The sequence below is a fragment of the Magallana gigas genome, chromosome 4, assembly GCF_963853765.1.
Source record: "Magallana gigas chromosome 4, xbMagGiga1.1, whole genome shotgun sequence".
In the NCBI taxonomy this organism is placed as follows: domain Eukaryota; kingdom Metazoa; phylum Mollusca; class Bivalvia; order Ostreida; family Ostreidae; genus Magallana; species Magallana gigas.
The window spans coordinates 31,197,610-31,225,120 of NC_088856.1; the positions used below are offsets into that span (position 1 = coordinate 31,197,610).

Below are 27,511 nucleotides of genomic sequence, written 5' to 3' on the forward strand. Positions count from 1 at the left end.
CACAAGATGACAGTGTAAAATTCGTTAGACTACGCGAACACTTATCATCGCTGATCAGGGCTTATGGATAAAACCCGCCCCCGCCCCCTCCTCTTCACAGTATTGATCCCCTGGTCTGCACCCCTTTTTAATTACACCACCCTTTGATGAAATTTCTCTTATAATTTTTCCTTCATGCCGAAAAATACCTAAAACAAACATTTTATCAAATTTATACTTATGCTTTGTTATTTCAAAACAACCTAGGACAGTTGAATTTTTTAAGTGGTAAAAACCATCCCCGAATGAAACGACCAGTACACAACTCACAACTACATTTCATTTAATTGATAAAGCATGATGAAACTTTTTTTCTATGTAAGTATCATGATAAAACTGTATGTTACTAAATAGTTAAAAGAAAACAATGTTAAGCATGTTTAACTGATATCATTGTCACAAACGACAGTGTCTATTTCAAATATTTGATTTTCTTTACATAGCCTTTGTGAAACTCACACACAAACAAATTGTCATTATTGTCCACACATAAACCAGTAGGACCCTTCAGATCACAGTTATCAATGTAACGGAGAAACTGTCCATTCTGGTCCAGAATGTGGATACAATGGTTGTTACTGTCTGCTGTTAGGATATGACTCTGGCTGTCTGATGTGATACCCCAGGGATTAAATGGTTTGATCTTGGTAACTGAGGGATGACCGGTGTATCTCCATCTGAGTTTCCCGTCCTGATTAACCACCACTACTGCACCAGCGTCCCAGTCAGCTACACAGATGTCATTGTTTATGTTCTCTGCTACGTATTGAATCACCTTATTCCCAGAATACAGAGGCTTACCTTCGACATCAAATTGAATTGTTTGTTTCTCTGTAGATCCCAAGTAACGGACAACTTTGGAATGAGTGTCATCATTACTGTCCATGGTAACCAGGAGATCACCAGTAGAGGTGACACACAGATGACCAGGCCTCCACTCCAGCAATCTGATCAACTCTTTGATCTGTCCATTCTTTACTTTATTTACTGCCCCTGTTGCCCCACTAACGTACAGTAGATCCCCATCATTGTCTTCAGCTATATCACAAGGAAATTTCCCTGATTGTATTTGGATTGTCTGCAGGAGTGAACCTTTAATGTTGAAGCATTTGATATCATTGGTCTGTCCACTTGTCCATATCCTGTCTTCATTTTGACAGGTAACACTGCGTAGTTCTTCATATCCAGTCTTTATTGTGGCAACAATCTCTGGTTTATCCAGTAGTTCTCTGACTGAAGTTTTGGAGTGGATAAGTGAATAAACATTTTCCTCTGTAGCAGTAGAAAAAGGGGTTATATGTCCAAACAAACTATACAACTTTTTATGGTCTATTGGTTTTGGAATGAATGTTGGCAGTGATACCTGAATCTTGAGTGGAAGCTTGCTCAATTCTCTGATTTTAGAACTGTAGGCAATGGTTGGAGATACTTCGGTAGATTTCTCTATTTCGTTTATGGCACGTAGCGTTTGCTTTATGAGGGACTGTATCTGTTTTATTTCATTCAAGTGTTTCTGTAAAATGTCTCTGTGTTTTACTTTAATCTCGCTTATTTCAGTTTTCATTTTGTTGATAACGATGTCGATTTCTCTGTGCCATTGCTCTCCTTGTTTGGACATTGCTGATGTAAGTTTCTCATATCCTCCATCCAGGTTGGCAAGCTGATTTTCCAAGTCGCGTGCAATTTCTTCATATGTAGGAGATAAAGTGTTTACTAACTCTTCTGTATCCTTTTCAATAATCTCTTTCTGTGCCTTGTACACAGTTGATATTTGTACGAAAATATGCCCCCTGTGTTGTTCAGATGCAGTACAAAAGGAACAAATCGAAATGTTATTACAATCTTTGCACTGCAATTCGCACACTTTGTGTGGATGTGTTTCACATTTCGGATAAATGAGGGTTGATCTCCGTTCCTGGAAAGGGACTATGATATGTTTATGATATCCATCTGAGATGTGTTCTCCTATGCAGGGCTTGCAAAGGTTGACATGACAAAAGTCGCAGTAGCTGTGGACTATGGCGGTCTCACAAAGGTCACATCGGTGCACATCCTGGGCAGTGTTAAGGGGATCCATAGTTAATCTACGAAAAAAACATATGAAGCTTAAGACTAGTTTTGTACATGTATGTCAAAAATATAAACAAAACTATTTATCTTAAAAACAAGAAAACAGTTGGCCTAAACTATATTGTTATACTTTCATGTTAAACACTTAAATCTGATTGGTTTAGACGCAGTTCATAATATGTTCTATTACCCTCAGCGTTAGCAATTCGTAATGTTACCCGTTGCTACGTGCGTTGCTAACGCTGAGGGTAATAGAACAGATTATGAACTGCGTCTAAACCAATCAGATTTAAGTATTTAACATGAAAGTATAACAATACGAATTGTTACATGCGCGAAAATCATGCGCGTACGGTTCGCCTTAGAATTCACGTTATTCCTATCTAAAAGCAGTGATGTTTTCTTAAAAATTAAGACATTCAGTATAACAAAATAAATAGTGCCTTTTTGGGAGGATAACAGTTAAAATTGACACCCCTCAAAAAACATTGTCAACCTCCGCTTCGCGTCGGTTGACAATGGTTTTCTCAGGGTGTCAATTTCAACTGTTACCCTCCCAAACAGGCACTATTTATATAATATCATCTGCCTCATAAAAATCAGATCACAAGTTCATTTCTAAAATCGCAGGGATTTGACTGAATCTGAGCAACAACAAAAAAAGAAGGGGGAACCTAAACTATAAGCCTCCTTTTTTATCAGTCAAATCTGTAGTGTAGCATCATCCCTTTTTTTAAAAAAAAATTTAATTTTTTTTAAGTCAAATCCTGTGCATAATAACATTAAAAGCGAAAGTAGGTTTAGAAATAGATATTCAGACAGTTACAAGTATGTTACAAATAATGCTAAATATATATTTAAAAAAACTTCATAAACAACTATCGATGTGCGATGGAAGTTGGCTGAGAAATTTAAAGACGAAGAATACATACCGTGCTCAAATCCATCTACCCACTCTATAAAACATGGCGTGTGCCACAGGACAGTTTACGGCGATAATTGATTAGAGTTACCTCCCGTGCCTCATAACTACAATTTTACACTACGTGTGTATATATAGATGAAATCCTGCACAAACGCTAAGCATTCATGATTTATTTGTATGTTAAACAGTATGTTGTTAGTACATGTATATTGAACATATTTTTGGTACATGTATATACTGTGTTCGATTTTTTTCTATAAAAAAAAATTCAAACCATTTTTGTTAAAAATTGATATAAAACCAGCTGTTATAATCTAAACTAATAATGGTTTTATGTTACCTGAATTCTTTTTGTTGCCGAAGACTGGAAAAATTACGAAATTGTTCACTGTCAACTGTTTGTTTCATACGCAGTATATTGTTGCAGCTGGAACTATTCGTTTCATTTTCGTTGTATGAAGAAGACTGGGTGGTCAACAACTTAAACTTTCACAAATAATATACTTGGGCATAATCTAATATATTTAGTAAAATAAATATCCGAATATTTTAGTTTTATGATTTGGGTATTTCTCTATACCTTTATATTTAAAGCTCTTTTTCATAGGAAAGTAAATAAAGCCAAAATATGGCCATGACCATGCAGCCTAAATGTCAACCCTTAATCGCATGTAAAATAATGAATGCGGGTGTAGTTCTTCGTATTACTTTAAATTTTTTCCTTTTTGTCAAATTCCACTTATATAATTTTTAAAACTCTCAAACAAGTTTTTTCAGCGTTTTTTCTATTTGTAAATAGTTTGCTTTGAAAATTAAATGGGTAGGATTGTGTGGGGGGATGGGGGTGGGGGGGGGGGTTAGCCACACCCCTCCCCCAAACCCCTGCGCTTATAGTGCAACGTACCCGTTTTACGTGTACATCATTTTTTCAGTGAAACTTTATATACACCGCACGTTTGTATGTCGTGATATTGACAAAATAATTCATTTTTAGCTCACCTGAGCCAAAGGCTCAATTGAGCTTTTCTGATCACAATTTGTCCGTTGTCTGTCGTTGTCGTCGTCGTTGTTAACTTTTCATATTTTCATCTTCTTCTCAAGAACCACTGGACAGATTTCAACCAAATTTGGCACAAAGCACCACTAGAATAAAGGGGATTCAAGTTTGTTCAAATGAAGTGCCACGCCCTTTTTAAAGGGGGAGATAATTGAGAATTATGAAAAATTTGTTGATATTTTTCAAAAATCTTATTCTCAAAAACTATTCAGCCAGAAGAGCTTAAACTTGTGTGGAGGCATCCTCAGGTAGTGTAAATTCACGTTTGTTTAAATCATGGTCCCCGGGGGTAGGGAGGGGCCACGAGAGGGGGATCAAGTTTTACATATGAATATATAGAGAACATCTTTAAAAATCTTCTTCTCAAAAACTATTAGGCCAGAAAAGCTCTAATTAAAATGGGAGCATCCTCAGGTAGTGTAGATTCAAGTTTGTACAAATCATGGTTCCCGGGGGTAGGGTGGGGCCACAATTGGGTGATCAAGTTGTACATAGGAATATATGGAGAAAATCTTTAAAAATCTTCTTCTCAAAAACTATTAGGCCAGAAAAGCTCAAATTTAAATGGAGGCATCCTCAGGAAGTGTAGATTCCATATTGTTCAAATCATGGTCCCCGGGGGTAGGGTGGGGCCACAATTGGGGGATCAAGTTTTACATAGGAATATATAGAGAAAATCTTTAAGAATCTTCTTCTCAAAAACTATTAGGCCAGAAAAGCTCAATTTAAATTGGAAGCATGCTCAGGAAGTGTAGATTTAAGTTTGTTCAAATCATGGTCCCCGGGGGTAGGATGGGGCCACAATTGGGGGATCAAGTTTTACATAGGAATATATAGAAAAAATCTTTAAAAATCTTCTTCTCGAAAACTATTAGGCCAGGAAAGCTCAACTTTGAGTGGAAGCATCCTCAGGTAGTGTAGATTCAATATTGTTCAAATCATGGTCCCCGGGGGTAGGTTGGGGCCACAATTGGGGGATCAAGTTTTACATAGGAATATATAGAGAAAATCTTTAAGAATCTTCTTCTCAAAAATTATTTGGCCAGAAAAGCTCAAATTAAATTGGAAGCATGCTCAGGAAGTGTAGATTTAAGTCTGTTCAAATCATGATACCCGGGGGTAGGGTGGGGCCACAATTGGGGGATCAAGTTTTACATAGGAATATATATTAATAATAGAGAAACTCTTTAAAAATCTTATTCTCAAAATCTATTAGGCCAGATAAGCTCAAATTAAAATGGAAGCATCCTAAGTCAGTGTAGATTTACGTTTCTTTAAATCATAGTCCCCGGGGGTAGGTTGGGGCCACAATTGGGGGATCAATTTTTACATAAGAGTATATAGAGAAAATCTTTTAAAAAAATTCTTTTAATAACTATTTGGCAAAGAAATCTCAAATTGGCGTGTAACCATCCTCAGATAATGTGGATTCAAGTTTGTTCAAATCATGGTCCCTGGGGGTAGGCCACAATGGGGGATACATTTTTATATATAGAGAAAATCTTTGAAAGTCTTCTTCTCAAAAGTATTAGGCCAGGAAAGCCAAAATTTGAGTGGAGGCATCCCCAGATCATATAAATTCAAGTTTGTTTAAATAATAGTCCAGGGGTAGGGTGAGGCCACAATGGGGGTGGAAATTTTACGTAGGAATATATAGAGAAAATCTTTCAAAATCTTCTTTTTAAAGACTATTTGGCCAGAAAAGCTTGAACTTGTGAAGAGGCATCCTCGGGTAGTGTAAATTCAAGTTTGCAAAATCACAGTCCCTAGTGGTAGGGCGGGACCGTGATGGCGGTTTGAATTTTAACATAGGAATATATAGAGAAAATCTTTAAAAATATTCTGGGAAAGTTTTTTTGGTCCAAAACTCAGTACTTAGTGTGAAAGCACGGGTTATGAGATTAAAGGTAGATTTAAGTTTGATGAAACCATGATTCCCTAGAGAATAGTGGGGCCACGAAATGGGGGGGGGGAGGTATATAAGAAAAGAAAAAAATCTTAGAGGTACAACAACAAAAGGGGCTTGGTATTTACCAAAAAATAAGAGGTGGATAAAAATTGGCAGATTATTCAATTTTTTTTTTAGCAAGATCTACTGTACTCAGTTGTCAAGATATTTTGATACTGTAATGCTAATTTGATCAGAAGTAAGGCAATTGTTGCTCAGGTGAGCGACGTGGCCCCTGGGCCTCTTGTTGTCATACTGAAAATTGTTATGCACTAAAAATACTGAAATCCTGGCTCTCTAAGTCACCTATAGTGTTTATAGAATATGAAAGAAAAGTAATTGTGTTGCAAAGGGGGCTGGGTATAACATCAACTGAGATGGCTCAATTTGATATTTGAAATGACGCCTTCGTCGAATTAATTTTGAGACAGTATAATTTCTTATTAAAGGTGGACAGGCATCTTTTCCATCTAGTTCTCTTCACTTATACATGTACTTTGATTTTGTGAAACGTACATATATAAATGTTGAAACCAATGTATGATGTATTGACTCACATATACTTCAGTTGGATTTTAAAAAAAAAACACCCCTAAATTGAAAGTCAAATATATCAATGTCCTTCATACAGGGTAAATTTATGTGATTTCCAAGCTACAAAAAAATATAAATCGGCTTCAGTCGATCTCAGTTGAATCCATATAATGCTTTCAGAGAAATTCAAGTTTTGCTCAAATACGGCGCTTTGCACTTTTTGATTATCATGCAGTCAAAACAATGAATTAAGAAGAACGCGAAAATCAATAAACGTCTAAATTTATTTTTATTCGACTGCCAGTAAGAATAACTTAATTCGCAGCACAAACGTTACAGATTGCAGTGAGACAGGGAAACTAAATCAACCTCTGAGTCAGTATTTGACAGACGTGTTTTCTGTTGAGTCAAGATTTACTGTTAGCATACGGCAGATGTTGAGTTTACTGTCGTTTGAACTGACGTTATGTAAACAATAATTCTGTCCTTAATTAAAAGCGACAGGTTTTGGTTGGGGTGGAGTCATGGTCTTGGTGCTATTAACCACAATTTTCTTTTTGAATGGAACCTTCAATGCTAGAAGGTAGGTAAGTAAATAAAATTATTCCCGTTTCAGCAACATAATTGTACGTAACAACATGGATAAAGCAATGGGTTTATTTTTCCATAGGACAAGTTGCTGTCCTTTAAAAAATGACTACAATACGTGGACCATTTGCATGTGTTTCCAACGAAAACGTGAAAGCCTTAAGATTATTAGAAATTCCACCCACTCTAGCCCCCTGCTTTTAACCACTCATTACGTATTATGTATAGCCCTGACATTTTATCTCAGAATATTTAAAGGGTTCACACTTCTAAGATAATTATGATATATCTATTAATGAAGTTTGCATGTATAGTATCAGGCATTCGGCGAATTCTACTACTGTAAACTAACTTTTAATTATTCGCTTGCGAAAAATTTCCGCGAGGGCCTCGTTGTCGCGAATATTTCTCGCAGCGAACCATTCGTTGTCGTATGTTTGTTATAGTAACACTAGTATGGAGAAGGCTTGGTTGCGAACATTAGTCGTAGCAAACCAATTTATCAGAAGTAAATTGCGAAATAAAGTCGTCGCGAATAATAGTAGGTTTACAGTATTTTCACACACACATTACGATTTTCACTACTTTGTTAACTATGGAGTGACAGCTTTGTGTAAGTTAATATTATATTTTGATGCATTTTTTTTTTAGATTTAAACTTTTATACAGTGACATAATTATTCAATCATACTTAAATGCTTAAAAAATTAATTGGGAAGTACTCTAGCCTCGCCTACTATAAAAGTAAAGTTAACCTACATGTGTATTCGGAAAACAACAAAACATTGCAAATATGTTAGTTGATGCTGCATTGCATGTTGTAGATTCGGCATAACATTATCTTATTTCATAATACTGACAGTTCATATCACAAGCCGATCATTTCTTTAAAAGGGATAATTTGTTTCTGTACTGTTTACCGACGACTTTACAATTACAGCGCCTTTGAACTTATGTGTGCATATGGCATGTAATCCCGATCCCGAGTCAGATAAATGTGTGATTGCCTCGTTCCCTGAGCTACCCATTACGCACAGGAACCAGGCTAGCTCATGCGCAGGCTGAATTTTTCCCATAGCATCCGGTTTAACCTCGCTTATATATTTTATGCGTGGACCTCAGGGTCCACGCAACAATGCGTGCGCGTATACGGCAAGGTTGACATAAACTTTTCTTCAACGGCCTTGCAATTGATTGGCCCGTTGCGTCCGTAGACTTCAATCTGCTCAAGCATTTTTTGGCATGGACAAGCTGAGTAGACGTCGTCTGCGCAGTCGCCAGCCTTAGCCCCAGAATCCGCAAGAACTTGGGAGAGCGCTGTTGGAGGACTTGCAAAATATCCCTCGAAGGACTATACATGTATTAGAGGTGACTGTAAGCCAACGACACGTCACATTCTCGTGTAAATACACATTTTAGGTGGTATGGGACACCTTCATGTTGTGATGTTTTGTTTATCGAATTTGAAAAAAACTTACAATTAAATCAAGGGTATATATATTTATATATATATAGTCGTTTCTTTCCCAATATTGGTCACCTAACAACATAGTGCAGTGGGTTTGAGGGTTTACTACGAATCTGTATGTCATGAGTTCGAATCCCGCTGGGGTTTTACATTTTTTACCCCTCCAAATACTTTCAAAAGCTATATTCTGGTTAAATATTGTAAAATTTTAAAATGCTAAACCGGCGAAAGTATTCTAATTACAACTGTATAATGTACTTTAATCCATATTAATATTGACAGATGTCCTATATACCAACTTAAATAAAAAAGTAAATTTTATCATAATAAAAACCATACTCCGGACTAGTGACCAAAACCGCATTTTTGACGGGGCTCCGTTTAAATCAATTTCAATACGGAACTTTCGAGTTACGGATCCGCTCCGAGTTTTATCGCTCCACTTACGTAATTGTAGGGCATAGTTCACTTCCGCATTCCTGAGCAACGTATAAACAGAAAACATGGAAGACTTCCATGTGTATCAAGTACCGGCTTTAAAACACTACTTAAGTAAAAAAGGTATTACAACATCGATTTACAGAAAATCTCACTTGATAAGACTTTGTGAATTGGCTAGGGAAATCAACTTAGAGGATCAAGACACAGATGATGATTACATAAACATGGACATTCGTCGTAGAACTGTCGGAGACCGGACTTTACCAAGCGTTAGCGAGGTACACTTTTATTTCAAAATGCATTGTTATTTCTATGAAATAAATTAATAGATATTAATTTAACCAGATATATTATATGCTTAACTAGGAGAGAGGGAGAGAGAGAGAGATGTCAACGTACTTTATTTGATTTGTCACAATCATCATCCTATATTCGGTATAATGTAATAATTTATTTAATGAGATTATCCAAAACACTGTATCTTATTTGGAATATTTTATCTTACAGGTAAAATCATCTGACTGGAGTGGAGATTTAAAGCTGATGCCTGATATATACTGCAGATGTTTTTGTATATCTCATCAATATTGGTTGGGATCAACATCGGCTCCATTCCTATAGAACAGATAAGGGTTATCTGTTATATCAGAACAGCCATATCGACAGTGTTCGAGTGTTTCCTATCGACTCGGATTACACTTATATTCGTTGCAGCACCACCCCAGAAACCCGTCAATCAGAAGACCCCTATATGACATGGCTCCTAGTGAAATCCGATGGCCGTATCCTATCTGGTGGCTGCTCCTGTGTTGTGTAAGTCTAGCAGTGTGCTTTATTAACTATCAATATTGATTCCATAATTATAATGGGAGAGTCAGACAATAATAACATTCTACATTTTGTCTTTGTAGTGATGATGGTTCCTGCAAGCACTGCACAGCCCTTGCATTTGCACTTGCAGCTTTTAGCGATCGCCATAAAGACAGGCATACAGAGATTGGGACTGATGTGCAGTGTGAGTGGGATAAGCCCCGGAGGGAGAGCAAGCCTTGTCGTGTGAACGAAATTTGCACCTCACACAGGACAGTCCCGGAGATGCCCAGCAAGGCGGACTATCAACCGTGCCCTACACTTACCACTGAGAGTAACAGAGAAGTTGAGAAAGAGCTGTTTAGGATGTGTCAAGGTACAGGTGCTCTTCTCTTACAGACTCTGGACCCTTCTTCAGATGAGGACGAAGATCTCCAAGAAAACCCTCCTGACATGATAGATGCTGTAACTCATACAAGTCAGAGTGGCGAGCCATTGATTGACTATCTGAAAAATGTGTTCAATTCTGATGTTGTCCAGGACGTTGAGCAGATGACCTGTGGTCAGACTGAAAATAAACTGTGGTTTAAGTACAGATATGGTAGGATTACATCTTCATTGTTTTCAAAAGTATGTCACTTTAGAGGGAAGAGTCATGATAATTATATCACTCGTGAAATACTTAATGATAAATCTAATGCTTTAAACACCAATGCAATAATGTATGGAAGGCAGAATGAAATTATCGCTAAACAATTGTTTTTTGACATGTATTCTCATGACCATGTGAATGCCAAAATGAAACATTGTGGTTTAAATATATCTGTAGATCATCCATTTTTAGGTGCATCACCAGATGCATATTTGTATTGCAAATGTTGTGGGAAAGGTTTGGTGGAGGTAAAATGTTCATATTCACACAGAAATGAGACACCATATGATGTTGCTAGTGACCCTAATTATCATTTATACAGAGACACTAATGATGTTGTCAAGCTCAGGGTAGATTCTCCATGGTATGTTCAAATTCAAGGACAGCTTGGGGTATGTACAGCTAGATGGTGTGACTTTGTGTTTTACACAGACATGGGATTTATAAGTGATAGGATTTATTATGATGAATGTTTTTTTAATGATATTGTGAACAAGTGCAGCAGCTTTTTTGATAAACATGTTCACCCTGCACTGCTTGCTAAAATCTAGAACAAGTTTTTTTGTAGTCTGTTATGTATTATATACCAGTCTTAAGATTTTGATTTGAGGCAACACAGCATATGATTTTTTCTTCATTGTTTTGTGATGTTTCTGACATGTCCTATGCTATCTTATGACAACATATAGCAATATTAAACCACACTCTGATAACAGCCTGTTGTTGACTTTTTTTGTAAATAGAAAAAAATATATATAAACAGTTTTGAAATGATAATATATATTTGGTATACATGGTATATTGCTAAATCACTTCAACAACAGTAACACAAAAGATGTAAAATAACAATGATATAAGTCTCTTCCATGTAACACAAACAATCAACAGAACAAATTGACAAATATTAATTTAGCATTGAACATGTTAATTTTTTACAAGCGGTTTTGACAAATTGCATAGAAAGGCAGCAACAACAAGAATCTGGTTTGCAATATTGGCTTTAAATTGATTGGTAGAATCCCAGATAAAAGTTTATATGATTTTAAACGTTGTATAGCACGTTCCACATGAATTCGTAATTTAGCTATCTGTCTTGTCCGCTGAATCTCACCAGAATTCAATCGCTTTCCTTTTCCCCACTTACATTTATGTGTAAATGGTGGAATGACCAACTTATAGCCCTTCGTTCCAGTAGGTAATCTCTGATGATGAAACCACGATCTGCCATCACCTCATCTCCAGCAGTTATCAAATCCAGGAAACCACTATTGGCTGTAATGTACCTGTCAGACACATTGCCACCCCACAATTCAGACACAAAAGAGAATGCACCTGTGGGTGTTATTCCAACAAGGCTTTTAAATGTATTATGTCCCTTGTAATTGCTGTAGGTTTGGCTTTGAGCAGTAGGTGTCCTTGGCTTTTGAATGAATATCTCGGTACAGTCTATGATAATTCTAGTCCACAATTTTTTTTTTACGAATTAACACATCTATGAAATTCAAACAAGTTATATTTACCGCAATTCGTTCTGTTGAATGAGAATTCTGACTGACTGACACAGAATCTGTGAATGTAGAACTCTCTGCACTTTGACGTTTTGCAATATAGAAGTTGATTTTCTGACATTTTTCGGATTTTTAAAATTGTTTCGAGGAAACAATGTTGGTACAGGGTTGTTTTCAGTGGGACAACCATCTACAAAATGTAGAGAACAGACCGAGTGGTATCGTTTAGGAGAATAGTTTTCGTCTCGAAAAACTTGTTGAAGCCATTGCCGTCGTAATTTAGGTTGACGCTTTGGTCCTGGATACGGATGAAACTGGACACCTTGCATCCACGGATAAACGTCTAAATTGGCCTTCTTTCTTCCATCCGATGCACAACCTGGCACAGAACACCAGTAATGACTAGGATTGTCCGCGCTCTTCCTCTTTTTAGGACTACGCATCGTTTCGTCTGCTAGACGTAACGAAGTGCCATTTTGTTGCGATGTAAACAATTTGCCCTACAATTCCGCAATATCACGTGATCGAAGTGTATAAAAGTCGACCGGAAACCGCCGTTCCGGGGTATCTCGAAAGTTCCGTATTGCAGCCACTTTTTGAATAAAATGATGTTTAGAATTATTATTGAACATTTTACATTTGACATGGTAGATTAAATACCAGATATGATTTGTTTATCAGATTTATCAATAAAATTAAACTAAAATTGAACTCAACAAATAATTACTATACTCTGTCCCGAGTTTTTGCTTCCACCACTTTTTGCATGATATTTCACTAATAGTAAATACCTTTGTGCTCAAACTACGTTCATCCACTAATATAAAAAATGTCCAGATTATCTGTTTTGAAACGCCCCCTCTACCGCTTCAGGTTTCAATACACATCCCGAAATTGAAAGTCTACGGAGATTTTGCATTGCAACAGCCATTATTAAGCCCGGATGATAACGTTAAAAAATTGCGCGATGTATTCCGAGTGTATTCCGAATGGAGAAAAGATGTAAACATTCCCCATTATAAATCTCCGTAAGGAATCTGTTTTCGTTCCTGTTAATTTTTCTGAGTGGAAAGGGATAATTGTTCAATGAAAATATCTTGGATATATTCCCTTTTAACGATTTCAACTGTATTTCGTTCACAGGTATGTGTAATTTTATTAAAAATCACCAAAAAGCGATGGAAGCAATAACTTGGGACAGACTATAGTCATTGCATTTCTAAAGACCGTCAATTTATAATTTGAAAAAAAAGCACATTGTTACAATTAGTCACTTCCGGTCGAAATAGGTAACTTGCAATTGCAGCGAGATGCAGGAGTACCTGTATGTACAATGCTAAAACGAAATAGAAACGAAACGAAATTTACCGAAACGAAACAAAATGGAAACGAAATCATTACAAAACGAAACGAAAATTAATCAAATGAAAACAAAATCTACCGAAACAAAACTATCAGAATGTTTTTCAAATCAAGGTATACAATTTTATCATACCTCTGGGAATATTTACTTCATTTGTATGTAAAATTAAAATGAATAAACATACTATTCTTATTATTTATAATAAAGCTTCTTTGTTTTATAGCTGCCCATGGTGATTGAAATTATTCATTTCCCCTTGTTTATGAACTCAGAACACCTGTGGTTTAATTCGAGTCTCTATGTTGAATTCAAAGTATGATAACTCTAATTTGTTTACCTCAAGAAAATCTACATCGCCGACAAATCACGTATTTTTCAGTATAATTTAATACCTATTTACTGACTATTCGGACATTTATTCCCAACCCCATCCTTGACAGCAACTATTTCACGAGGCTTCACTAAGAAAACGACGGAATCATTCTCGGTAGATGTAAATGTAAAATTTAAGTATATGTGTATATAAATATATTTGTACCAAATTGATGTAAATCACCTGCATACTGCAAGTATGCGCGAGCAAATTCAAAATATGGATTTTAAAATATGCGTAGTATTCTCCGATTTTTGTGTCTTACTGTTATTTTTAGCCCTCAATCAATTAAAATACAATCGAGACCAGGAAAAACCCAAAATATTGCGAGCGGATGTACGTTTATTTGGTAGAAGAAAAGAAAAAGTGGCAACAAGCTTATTTAAAACATTCGTTTAAAGCAAAAATACCAAGACTATAAAAATGATAAACATGCTAGTTATTTCTAAAGAAACGTTATCATGTATAAGGGAGGAGGTGAAAGCAAAGTTGCTCTCCATTGGAGTCGATGTTTGAGTAGAAGAAATATTGAAATTTGATGCTTTTAAATTAAAGAATGGGGCCAATAGCAATTATTCATTTACATTTATTGTATTGTCTATTATAATGGTTCAATTTTGAAAATCATGAGAAGTATTTTTTGTACAAGCTAACTAATTTTCAGTTTGGGATAAACATTTTTTGTACAAGCTAACTATTCTGAGTTCAATATAAACATATAATATGGTACAAGTTAACTATTTAGTTCTGGTCAAGCTCACTTCCCGTCAGCCTTACTGGCCAGTGCGGCCACACATTTGGAAATCCGTTTCCAACCTGTTTAATGCGTGCCTCAAACCACTATGTAAGTCCTTTACATAGCAGTAATTGCTTTTATTTGTCAGTATTGAATCGTATTTTTGAAGTATAATTACAGATGGAAATTTATTAACCAAATCAAACATTCTTAAAAGTATGGCAAGCCATTATGGTCTTTAAAGTATATGTAATTTACACATATTTTCAAAGATATGAAGTAATGGTTTTACATATTCATATTTTGTAAATTATTTCTGTTTGTTGTAGATTTAACCAAAATTTAATATTGAATATTTTGTACGACGGTAATGTTTACCACACAATGAAATATTAAACCATATGACTTTTAACGTGCTGTGTGTGGTTGGCTACATTTATCTGCCTGCATCAGGCAGAATATCTAAGTAAGAGAGAAATGTAAAATTATGCAATTGCTCGTCATCTGAAAGTCTAATCACAAAGCCTTTCTATTGGTATTTTATTAGCAAACTCAAATGGTTTTATTAAAATTAAATTTCAATTTCGATTATGGTTTGAATTTATTTTGTATTTGATTTTTTAAAAATTTATCATATCTCTTCAAAAATTGCTTAATTATTCTCCACTTTTAATTTACTGTTTATGAAAAGCGTGATCTGATATAGTTTGGTGTTGGATAGGTCTTAAAATTTAATTCTGCGTTTCCAAATACACATACAAATGATTGTATTGAGAAGAACCCGAAAGTGATAACTTAAGTTTTATATCAAGGCAAAGTATTAATAATAGGTTTGCACTAAAATGAGTAATAACTTTTTTAATATATAAGTGTAATCCACACTTACAAACACGCACGTTTAGAAAGGCGCAAAATCTTTATCTTTCACTGTGTTTCAATAGAGACTTATTACGTATAAAATATACACTATATTATATATTTTAAATCTTAATTATTTATCATATTAGTTCTATTTCGATTTCATTGTGCTCTATTTTATTTCAATTTTTTTTCCGTTTCTGTAGTTTTCGTTACGTTTCAATAGGTTTCGATTCGTTTCCATTTGATTTGATTTGTTTCGGAAGGTTTCGATTCGTTTCCATTTGATTTGATTTTGCTTTGTTTCGGTAGGTTTCGATTTAATTTCGTTTCGAATTCGTTTCGGTACAATTCGATACGTTTCGGTTGATTCCATTTCCTTTCGTTTCTATTTTGTTTCGCATTTTACAGTTACCCCGATATGCAGATCTTGTTGACAAGTATAGTAATAAATGGAAGTGTTTTTTATAAACTGATTAAGACTAGAAGCACCTAAGCCTTAAAGGGGCATGGTCACGAATTTTGTCAAAAATTATTTTTTCGATTTTAATGTTTATAATGCTTCAGTAAGGCATTTTTAATAGGCAACCCAAATTTGAGTGACAGTTGTTGAGTTATGAGCAAGTTATACTTTTTAGAGCTTACACTTCCTCGCTATGTAAACAAAGCTTTTGTTTACATTTTGAATGTTGAAGTGAAAATTCAAGTTTTAGACGTAAAATGAATGTATTAATGGTTAGGAACTGTTTATTCATGTTTAAAATGAATAAGAATTTTGACAAATCATCTTGAAAAAGATTTTTTACTGGGATATTGAACCTATGTAAACAAAAACAGGGCACGAGCCTTGTTTACATGACGAAGAATTGTGAGCCCTGTATCTCGCTTAAAACTCATCAACGGCCACCCAAATATACTTGATCAATAGAAATGTATTCAAAAAGCATTGTCAATAATAAAAACAGGAAAATAAAATTTGACCAAAATCGTGACCATGCCCCTTTAACACTGTTTTCTTTATTTTTTTTTTTTTTTTTTTTACAGTTTTATAAGTACTAGTAATGTGGTTATAACTATATACTAGTAATCATCTTGTTTTCATTGTAAGTTACTCTTTATACAAAAATACGGTATAATACTATGCACATAGATGTATATTCTTCGGACCAGTATCAATTTAATGTGTTTCGCCTGTCTGCCCTAGTTAATTATTAATCAGCTGCTAAAAAGCCACCAATTTAAGGAATGTAAAAACTGTCACTGAGTTTTGTGGCTAGATGTTGGTTACAATCCAATGACGGAATTAATCAATATTCAAAGGACAAGTGTTCGCAACCCCATTCCACGGTTTAATCGTCTAGTTATCGAAAATCTGATTTGCTGGTTATACGGCTGTCATGTTGGGTATCCAGTACTCTACACCGTCACAAATAATCGTCTGTCATAAATCATCCTTGCATTTACATAATTCCTATATTTAAAAATGTGTGCAGCAATTTTATTCTTTATTAAGACAAACTTTGCCGTTATGTACAACGTTAATTATTCATTGACAGTCTGTAAAACTATACATCAGTTTAATATGTCTATACATATATGTCTATGTATACATCAACAGCCCTCGGTAATGTTGTACCAAGATGCCATGGTGGATTTCATGGACACGTTTTGTTTTGGCAACAGTTTCTAGGTACAATTTGAAAAACACAATCATTGATAAAAAAAAAAATCAATCCTAGGTTGCTTTTTTTTTATTCTCCCGAGTTCAAAGAATTTTCTCTTGCGGCTCGGGTGCTTTTTTGTGAATATTCTATTAAGAGGTTGGAAATTCCCCGAGTTCTGCTTGGAAACGAACACAAACAGAATTCAATACAATTTGTTTAGAAATACTGCCAGATTTCCTTTTCAGATCTTAAGAATAAGACTTATTTTTTCTCAGGGAAATATTAGGGTTGTAGAGAAAGATGGCAGAGAATATGGATATGACTAACCGGGACCCGAACAACTTGAACAGTCATCTTGGGGTAAGTCCTTTTCTCTTCGTTGGCTGCGTTTTAGATGATATGCAACCTTTGAACTACTATACGTGTAGTCAATTCTTTAAAATTTGGGCTTAAAAGTTTAGAATTAAATATAACTTCATAAAATCGATCAATTTCAAGTTAATAGAATGTAAATTAATTCGATCGTTTTGGAAAGAACTTTTGCTGTTTCAAAAGAAAATACGTACGTTACATGAATGTAATACATCACATGAATTTTTAAAGCATTAAACCACTTTCTTGTTTAAACTTCATATTTTTTGACGCCAATATGATATCGGGTATAAAATCATTCAGCAACAGAATTTCACCTTTTGCAGACGCTGCTTTTCAATGACGTCATCGGTGAACCGGACGGGGCGCACAGTATCGACTGTGTTTGGAAGTTGTCGCGCGCCTGTTTCGAGTGCTGCAAGGGCCTATGCTACAAGCTGATGACGCTGTGTTGCGGATGTTGCATAGCTGCGCAGTGGGGTTGCGAGTTCGCATACATCGCTTTCTGGCACGTCTGGTACATCACTCCCATGTTCAAGGTTTTGGAGATCAACTGTTCGGTCTGTCAGCGCCTGTATTCCATGTGTATCAACTGCTGTATGACCCCGGTGTGTGAAGCTTTTGGTGGGATCTTTCACCACTTTAAGCGCACTTAACGAGAAAGAGTCGTGGCTGCAAGAAGAAACTTTGGTTTTTGGAATGTTTAACAGATATGTGATATAACTTTTCCGAATATTGATTTTTTTATTTAAATCTTATTTATTATTTTCATATTTTTGTTATCAATTTATAATAACCGTTATATTGCTCAGATTACTCACTGAATGATAAATATTGTAAGATAAAAGTATTTATATAAAACGTCGTAAATCGACATTTTATTTTACAATCGATTTATTTCATTTTCACAATAAATAAAAAATTCAATGTCATTTTATTATTTATAAAAATTCAATGTCATCTTATTATTTATAACTAGGGTGAATAAGAAAATTGAATATATGATACCCAATTAAAGCATTTTATTTTGCCCATCATTTTTTTTGTTGTTAAAATAAAACCCTATCAATGGACATTTAATTCAAGAAATGTGAAACTAAAAAATCAGTGTTGAGATTTTTTACAGTATAACACAGGATTTGAATAAAGAAATTTGAATCATTTAATATTTATTCGTTTGATGAGATATCGGCGCTTCTGATTGGTCGAAAAATTTCTTTGATACCTGCATCAATAAAATTTTTCGCCGGATCTACTTTTATCAACTGTTCTGATCTAAAGCTATTTATAGAACGGGAATTTCCAAGATAAACACTGTCAACAAAATGTAAAGTTGTGTTTGTTTTATTGTCAGCAAACAAAATGCAACCTTGTGAATATAAAAACCAGAAAGTTTAACCTTCAAAAATAAACAAAACACATTATTTGATTCACGAAATGGAAAATTAAAGCGTCTTCTCACGATTTCGTCTGCTTGAGATCAATCAACATTTACAGCGAGGCTGGCTGTTCCTTTTCCATGAATATTATAACGAACATATACGCCTATAAACTTTCACGGAAACACTGCTGTTCAAATTTGGTAACGATAATTTTTAAATTTACACACGTACATGATCGGTCTTCAGAATAAGCGTCCTAAAGAAAAGCTATGAGAAGGTATCAACTCCTTCGGCGCATTCCAAGCGGCAGATACACCATTTAAGTACATCACTGGCTATCTAGTTACCACACCGTTTACAAAAGTCGCTTATACATACTATTCTTTGTCGACATATCAGCTATTTTCGTCCACGATCGCCTTTCCTTGGATGGTTATGTCCAGTTGCATATTCCAGCGATCTCACATGAAAACTAGTTTTATTACGAGTTTTTCTGCACAGTGAATAATATCACAAGCTACCGCATGTATTTTCCTTTCGTTTTCAATTCAGCCAGTTCAGATTTTAACTCACTATTTGTGTTTAATCCATTAAATTCAGTTCAATAGCTCTGCATCAGCTGAAGACGCATCCATTTTGAATATTGTTGCTGTTGTTGTTTTGTATTCATACGCGCCGCTTCATTTACATTATTTACATTTTTGATCAATGACACTTCACATTTTTTTATTTGAAAATGTTTTATTAAATGATAAGAAATGAAGATAATAATTTTTCTATTGATCGACGTATCAAAGAAAAAATTGACCGGAAAACTTTTTCATCAATGCGCTACGCGCATTGATGAAGTTTTCCGGTCAATTTTTTCTTTGATATGTCGATCAATAGAAAAATTATTATCTTCATTTCTTAAATCACAAAAATGATTATTTCTTGATAAAGTTAATTCAAACGTGCGTTAACGTTGCGTCATGCGTTAGGATACAATTATGATTGATAAAACGTGTTTATCAAATAAAGCTAAGCCTTATAGTAGCTTAATGATAAAAAAAAAACCGGTTGTTGAATCGGCGTGCTATACATGTACCGTAGCAAATATCTTGTCAGATTTGCATGTTTTAAAATATTTTAGCATCAAAGTACTTCCGACTCCTCACATATCCTGCTCGCATTCCTGGTCGCAGTTAGTCAAGTACTGAAAGTAATAGTGAAAGTGAAAGTTGATGTATACACCTACTGGTAGGTTTTGAAGAAACATATGTATACCCACTTAATATCTGATCGCGATTTGCATTACATTTCTAATAGCATTGATTAATATGATATGGTAAGTTAAGAAATTATAAAGCATATTATAATCCTCCACCCTTGATGTTTTTATGGTTAAATCCGTGATATGTTTGTTTAGATTTGAAAATGAATATGTAAACATTCAAATTAAACTTAAATATCGGTATGTTGCAAATATTTTGTTCATGCTGTAGGAGCTAACACAGGTACACTATCAACGCAATTATAGCGACGACTGCTCTCCAATCAAACATCACATTTTTTTTTTTACTGATTTCTATATAATAAAGCAATTTTTTATACAAATCTCAGGTCTAGAGCCAATTTATTTCAGACACCACTGAATGATAACGATGCGTGTTGTAGTAGCCTATCTGATAACGGACCGATTACATACATTTGTTTACATAGTTTACATTTGTTACGTCGGATTGTATGCAGTCTTACATTTTAGGACCGATTACATACATTGGTTTACATAGTTTACATTTGTTACGGATTGTTTCCATAGTTGCATTTAAGGGCCGATTACATACATTAAAGGTATGATTACAAAGTTACTTCAACGGAATGATTACATATTACCTTTACGGAATGATCATTGAAATTATTACATATATTTCTGTTTGTGTTTATATTATATTTAGGACTGATTACATAATGAACACACCGATAACAAACTTTTACGTAATGATTACATACATTTAGGACTGATAACATACACTGACGGAATAATTACATACATTTAGGACTGATAATATACACTGACGGAATAATTACATACATTTACGGACAGATTACATACAAGACTGATTACATACATTTGCTGACTGATTTTACAAGTTTACAATAAATAGGTTACTGAAGAACCCGGGAATTGAAAGGATTGAATACTGTACTTCTCACATTAATTCTTCGTGTGCATGGTGACTCTACAAGATGCCGGATGCTGTGTGTTAATTATATCTCACGATCAATAGTCATTTAATAAACTCGAGTCAATTATACACTAACTTGCGTGATTTTACAAAATATCTGTGAATAAAAGCAGCAACAATTAATATTATTGGTTTTCTATCCGTAATTTTTATTTCTTTTATATGGCTGAATCTGAATCAATTTTACTTCGGGTGGAGAGAGAGAGAGAGAGAGAGAGAGAGAGAGAGAGAGAGAGAGAGAGAGAGAGAGAGAGTCGGTCAACGGAATATCAATCACAGGCCAGATGCTGACTGTACTGTTTAGATCTGTAAAGTTTTTGAGATTTATAGACGCAAGTCTGAAAATGAACTGCGACGTCCATCCTATTTTTTTTTTCAGACCGGGAGCTACAGACCTGCAGCTAAAAAAAGATTTACGGAGCTCGAGATCAGAATGGTGAAAGATTTTTAGTTCACTGGTTTTAAATTATTCAATAAAATTCATTTGTAACAAATTTGTATTCTTTGAATCAATTTTTTAATATCAAATTGGTATATAGACATGAGCTGTGCAGAAAATAAAGTACATGTAAAAACAGAGAGTAAAGGAAGATAAGATTAGTACGGTGAAAATGATACCCCCACCTCACGCCACTCAAAAAAAAAAATGATACGTTCCAATGTAGCTGACATCATGCCAGAAAATCAATAGAAAAAAGGAAAAGACTTATTATTCATTGATGATAGACCTACATCACAAAGTATTGGTGATGTTTTTATAGCTGTTCAATGATGCCTATTGATTTTTTTCCTCTCTTTTTAACAATATCTGACCGATATTATTTCTTCTCATCACTGCATGCAGAATTGTACAATAAGTTATGACTGAACACAATTAAACGTAGTTGGTATAATTATATTCATTTTGTGGGGGAGGGGTTTTTTTTTGGGGGGGGGGGTGATGTTCAAAATGTAAGTTGAAATATATATTTGGTATAGCTATACCTTTTTTATTCTTCAATGACCGGATTATGTACAGAAATGTAATAATAGTACAATATGAGATCTAGGAAATGTCAAAATACAGAATAGGAAAAATTGACAAAATATAGATATAGGTCTTATTCTCAAAAAAAAAAGACAGTTGTCGGATCTAACATCGGGATCGACCTCAAACACCCCGCCCCATCCCTAGAAAAAAAAATCATTTATCTGTTCTTTGAACTGTGTTTGGTGTAGAATTAAAATTGCCTTTAATTTATAATATGGTGTACGTTTTTCTTTTATTTTGTACTTATGATATTGATTGGTGGCACTGTATCGTTTAAAATTTCACCCAACCCATTGGCTTGCACCGGTCGATCAATTATTAATCAAGACCAGCTTTTTTCCTTGCTTTGAATAATTTATACCATAGATTAACTAGATATTTCAATGTAAAATTTAAGGTTTAATTGTAAGTTGCGTTTATATTACTAGACAAGAAATGTAAAATAACTTTTACTCCAATAACAATTTTATTAAAACATATTCACTCTATATCATATTTTGTTTTCTAAATTGAAATATCAAAATTAATGTTAATTTAACATTATACATGAGTCTGTCTAAAATTATAATTCCATTTTTTTTAATCCTCAAAACAAATATATCTGTACTTTCATATATGTTAATTGCATATTAAATACATGTACCTGTACATATATGTCCAAAAGCTATCATATTTTGATGAACTTTAGATAGTACGAGCTGACGAGAAATAGGACAAATTAAATATAGCACTTGATAGACATGAAAAGAAGCGTTTCATTATAGATCGACTAGGGGGGAAAAATCGAGCACAGGACCAGTTGCGGATACCTGAATTGCGCTTCTTTGCATGTCATGGTGCGATAATTGATGCGAAACTGCAGCCGTTTATTCGATGAGATAAAGGAACTTGTAATTTATCGCCCATTGTGTGTAATAAGGAAACTGAGTTGAAAATTGGTAAATAAATGCAATTCTAACGCTTTACACATATAAACGATATCCAATCAATTCTGCATATAATATGATATATCCTTGATATTCTGTTTTTAAGGGATGTGTACTGTGTACTTGTACTCTTTTTAAATCTTTGCACAAAAAAAACATTCTACAGTGTACATGGAAATGAATTATATTACATGTACATGACCCAAGTCTATAAGTTTTTAGCCTTAGTTGTGTTTTTTAAAATATTTTCCGAGGTCAGATTAAGTCTGGGTTGGAGATTTTGTTTTAAGAAGATTTCATAATTTTTAATGATATTAGTAATCACGATACGATTATTATAGCAGCCGCAGTATATGGCATTAGTGTTACACAATTAACTGCGTAATTATTATAAAACCGACAATTAGCGTCCATTGTGTTTAGACAGATTTGAATCGCTAATCTGGATTTATTTACAATTCGTCGGATGACACCGTCTGGCAAATCTTCGGTATCTATAAACAAAATTGAAGATATTATTTATCGTTAAAAAAATGTTTAGAATATATAATTTATGTGTATATTTATATGCATATAGAGGATGTGTACAGAAAAATATTGGCGACCATTATTTCATTTAATACATTATTCAATTCACTTATTCCCTCAAAACCATATATAAGTAAGTAATTTTATTAGTAAGTAAGTAATTTATTTATATTTATAGTGACCTGTGTATACATTTCCAAGTGTAATATTAACAACAGTCAGCATAGATTAAACACCCGGCCCGTCGGGCCTATATGCCACTTTGAATAATTTCTCGTATGAGTTAAACCTAAAGTCTTTATTATTATGTATTGAGGAAATAATTTTCCCGAGAGCACGTCCCCCTGCTCTAGCTAGCCTTTCTCCATTTTCTATAAAGTTTCCTGAGTAAGTAAATGTTATTCCCAGATACTTATAACTATCAACTGTTTCTATAGTTTATTAGACCCAATAGTAAATTCAAAATCCGTCGCTCTTGCCCTACTTTTATAGGGTTTATATAACTGGTACATGTAGATGGTGATTGTACAAATCTTATAAACATATTTACATAAATGCAGTCTGGATGAGCAGAGCTTGCTGATTGTTTGTGGAGAACAGACAATCTCAAACTCTTTTTAGCTATGAATTATAAGGTTTTTATCATTTTTTTTTAATGGGGGGGGGGGGGGGGTGGTTAAATACATTTACATAGTTGGTATACGACAATGAATTACAAATTTGGTTGAAGTTCCGCTGAATACTACATGTAAAATGTATATTCTTGAAAGAAATTCTTTTCTAACCAGAGGTAAAATTTTGCAACCCAACAGGCAGTGAAATTCGCCCCCAATTTGATTATTATTACATAAGTTACAAACTAGAAAGTTATTTCCACTGAAAAAAGTAACACAAAAAACTTTTTTCAAAAATGTCCTCCGATTTTCCCGATCATTTTATGATTATCACACATAGCAAACGTTTTATTCATTATCAATTTTATTATAAAAAACATTTTATTAAAGAATAAAGTTAAGGTTAATTCGCAAGCCTATTTATTATATTTAATAGACTAATAAGCAACATAATATAAAGGTATTATCCAATACATTTGAATCCATATCAAATATACATATTCTTGACAACGTATTATTTTGTTACAAAACTGAAAAGAATTATCATTAAAAATAAAATAATTATGATCAATACATCAATCTTTACATTCGCTATCACGGATTGATTAATTAAATTGAAAGTAACATGTAAAGCAAAGCAATACCCGTTTAATATATCACTTTGATACAAAACAAAACCCAACTAATTAACATTCATCAAATTATCACGGTAGTTGAAATACTTCTGGGAAACATTTATTTTATTGTTATTTCAAAAGATTAAATTTGTTTACTTTCATTTCCGAATTAAAACAGCGGGTGTGTGAATGTAAAATTACGATAAATTGTCCGTCCTGTTTGGACATATCGTTTGTACTGGACAAAAGAAATCTTTATATTTTAGCTGCGTTTCGGGGGGCAACGCACCGTCGGGGGTTCGGCTGTATATAAAAAAGGACTAATGGCGTATCGAATCCTGTCAGTATTGTATATTGCTTGAACACTAACGGAAACGTACCTACAGGAAAATATACACTAGATAAAAATGGAAGTCGACCTTGTCAACAGAGATCCTAACAGTTTGAACGCCCATCTTGGGGTATGTATATGTATATTCTTTTCGAATATTTAGGAATATTGATTCGGTTTGTGTCAGCTAGCTAGAAGTCTGTTTCAAATGACGATAGGTGTTTTGTAAACTGCGCTGAACTTTGAAAATTGAAATCTTAGCAATATTGCTTTTTTTTTAAAAATAAATCTCTAAAGATATTTTGTAAATCCAAAAGTAAGTTGGATACATTTGCCCCAAAAAGTCGCATGCATTCACCGCAGATGCTTTTTTTTTGCATCATCTTTTTTATTTTCATTTTAAAAATCAAATGTATTTTCTTGAATAGATTTTTTACTTTTATTGCGAGATTGGATTTTTTATACAATTAGCTCAGATCTAGAACACTTTTATAATCTTTCTACGAATGTATCTTTTCTGTTTTTTTCCGGTAAAACACGATTGCCGGATAGGCAATGATTCCTGTTTTTAACAAAAGCAAATTGCAGTAACATGATATTTATTTAAAATTACACGCTTATTTACCAATATTGAATATGAAAAATCAAGGATTGTTTTTTTATTTTAACAGACCCTTCATTTCAATGATGTTTTTGGAGAGCCTGACGGTACCCACAGTATTGACTGCGTCTGGAAATTGTCCCACGCCTGCTTTAACCTCTGGAAAAACCTCTGCTACAAAATACTGACCCTGTGTTTCGGTTGCTGCATCGCCGCAGAGTGGGGCTGTGAGTTTGCCTATATCGCCTTCTACCACGTCTGGTATATCACTCCATTCTTCAAGTGGCTCGAGATCAATTGCGGGGTTTGCCAACGTCTCTATTCTATGTGCATCAACTGCTGCATGACGCCATGCTTCGAGTCATGTGGAGGAATCTTCCATCATTTCAAGAAATGATCACGTGAATTTAATGACATATTGGAAACTGCATACATCGATATAAACAAAAACGATCAAAATCTTCATTTGATGCCCTAATCGTGTCTTTTTTTCCAACCGTATGATCGAAAGATGTGTCTGTGATAAATATGAGTGTACATGTGTACTATTTTTTTACATTGTTAACTTATTGATTAAAAATTTACTGAATCATAAATAGCTTATTCTTGATATTTCGCCCATTTTAGCTGTACATATTGAAAAGTACATCCTTCGCTAACGGCTTTTGCCTAAAGTCCTTGTTAAAATGTTGAACTTTGCATTTCAAAATGTTTTCCATAAGGGTGTGGGAAAATGACCACAAAGAAATCACGCGTACATTCCGCCAAATGGTAGCCATGCTTGTTTTCTATGATATGGAACAAAGGATGTCACCACAAAAACGTAGAATCCACAATATACAGTTCATCATTTGTACTCTGCAGTTGTTCTAAATATTCCAATTTAAAGTATAAAATAGTCCCAATAGTTCAAAAGCTTAGAAATCCCGGCATTTTACCGTTCATAAAATCTGTGTAGTGACTGCACGAGGTGTACCTAAGAACTGACTTTCTTTGTTCACCAGTAGCGTCTTTAGTGGTCAAGCTGACACAGAGCAGCATTGTAAATTGCATAAATCCCAAGATCAGCAGTGCTTGGAGTAGTGCTGGGTCTGCGCATCCCCATTTCACTGACCTAGTTAAAATGCAATTAGCCATTTGCAGTACTCACAGCTCAATCTCAACTTTCTTTTATCAAAACAATCTCTGGTTTTAAAATGTAATGGATTTTTTTAATAACATTTCATTAAAAAATCTTTGATATTAAAATTGAAAAAAAATATATAATAATTTAATTCGAAATCAAATAAGATGAAAATATATTCGAATTAACATTAATATTTGTGAAACACATTATTTCATGCTTCTGCAAATGACAAAATATAAGTAAAAGCTAAATTTAAAAAAATAAAAGGAATTTCAAATTTGAAAATATGTGGTTAGTTTCATTTATTAAAACGTTGTTTCAACGTTGAAAAGTGGTTGATGCCTTCAACGTTGAAAGTAAGTTCCCAGCAGGCATACGACGTTGTACCAACGTTGAGAATACGTTGATCATGGTTGACGACGTTGATCAACCAAAATACAACGTTGTGCGACGTTGAAGAAAAAGACGTTATCAACATGACAAATTTTCAACGTTAGTTAGACGTCAGATATTCTGACCAATATCGACCAAATTTCTCATACATATATTTATAAAATTGTATTTTTCATAATTCCGTGTAATTATTGAATTCTGTAATTTGTGGGCATAAAAAGTGAAAAAACATCATCAGTGATGGCAAAAAATCGCACATGTAAAGAATTTACATGTATGCGGAAAGCGCGCGATAGGCATTGATCTTGTAACCCCCCCCCCCCCCCCCC

General features: G+C 34.3%; 4 protein-coding genes across 7 annotated transcripts in view; 3 read left to right on the forward strand and 1 right to left on the reverse strand.

Moving 5' to 3' along the window:
• Positions 1–3,120, reverse strand: part of LOC117683277 (tripartite motif-containing protein 2-like) — a 28,875-nt gene extending 25,755 nt beyond the window's left edge. The window contains exons 1-2 of one of the 2 annotated variants that reach the window (XM_066082057.1): positions 3,042–3,120; positions 308–2,123 (exon numbers count right to left, since the gene is read on the reverse strand). In XM_066082057.1, coding sequence (XP_065938129.1) covers positions 452–2,116 — 1,665 coding nt within the window. In that variant the 5' untranslated portion in view covers positions 2,117–2,123; positions 3,042–3,120 and the 3' untranslated portion in view covers positions 308–451. Of the gene's footprint in view, positions 1–307; positions 2,124–3,041 lie in introns of those variants that run through there. The other variant, XM_066082059.1, reaches the window with a different exon arrangement.
• Positions 3,121–9,025: 5,905 nt separating this feature from the next.
• Positions 9,026–11,087, forward strand: LOC136274667 (uncharacterized). 3 transcript variants are annotated; one of them, XM_066082054.1, is made up of 3 exons: positions 9,026–9,348; positions 9,578–9,883; positions 9,982–11,087. In XM_066082054.1, exons 2-3 carry the CDS (start codon positions 9,822–9,824, stop codon positions 11,081–11,083), a joined length of 1,164 nt encoding a protein of 387 aa, XP_065938126.1. In that variant the 5' UTR covers positions 9,026–9,348; positions 9,578–9,821; the 3' UTR covers positions 11,084–11,087. The 3 variants fall into 3 exon arrangements, with proteins under 3 accessions (XP_065938126.1, XP_065938128.1, XP_065938127.1); XM_066082056.1 differs by having other exon boundaries at positions 10,032–11,087; XM_066082055.1 differs by having other exon boundaries at positions 9,578–9,878.
• Positions 11,088–14,482: 3,395 nt separating this feature from the next.
• LOC105339682 (caveolin-1) lies at positions 14,483–18,333 on the forward strand. Its single transcript, XM_066082065.1, has 3 exons — positions 14,483–14,620; positions 17,310–17,394; positions 17,733–18,333. Exons 2-3 carry the CDS (start codon positions 17,335–17,337, stop codon positions 18,060–18,062), a joined length of 390 nt encoding a protein of 129 aa, XP_065938137.1. The 5' UTR covers positions 14,483–14,620; positions 17,310–17,334; the 3' UTR covers positions 18,063–18,333.
• Positions 18,334–25,040: 6,707 nt separating this feature from the next.
• LOC105339683 (caveolin-1-like) lies at positions 25,041–26,113 on the forward strand. The gene is made up of 2 exons (XM_011445341.4): positions 25,041–25,192; positions 25,734–26,113. Exons 1-2 carry the CDS (start codon positions 25,139–25,141, stop codon positions 26,058–26,060), a joined length of 381 nt encoding a protein of 126 aa, XP_011443643.2. The 5' UTR covers positions 25,041–25,138; the 3' UTR covers positions 26,061–26,113.
• The last annotated feature ends 1,398 nt before the right edge of the window (positions 26,114–27,511 follow it).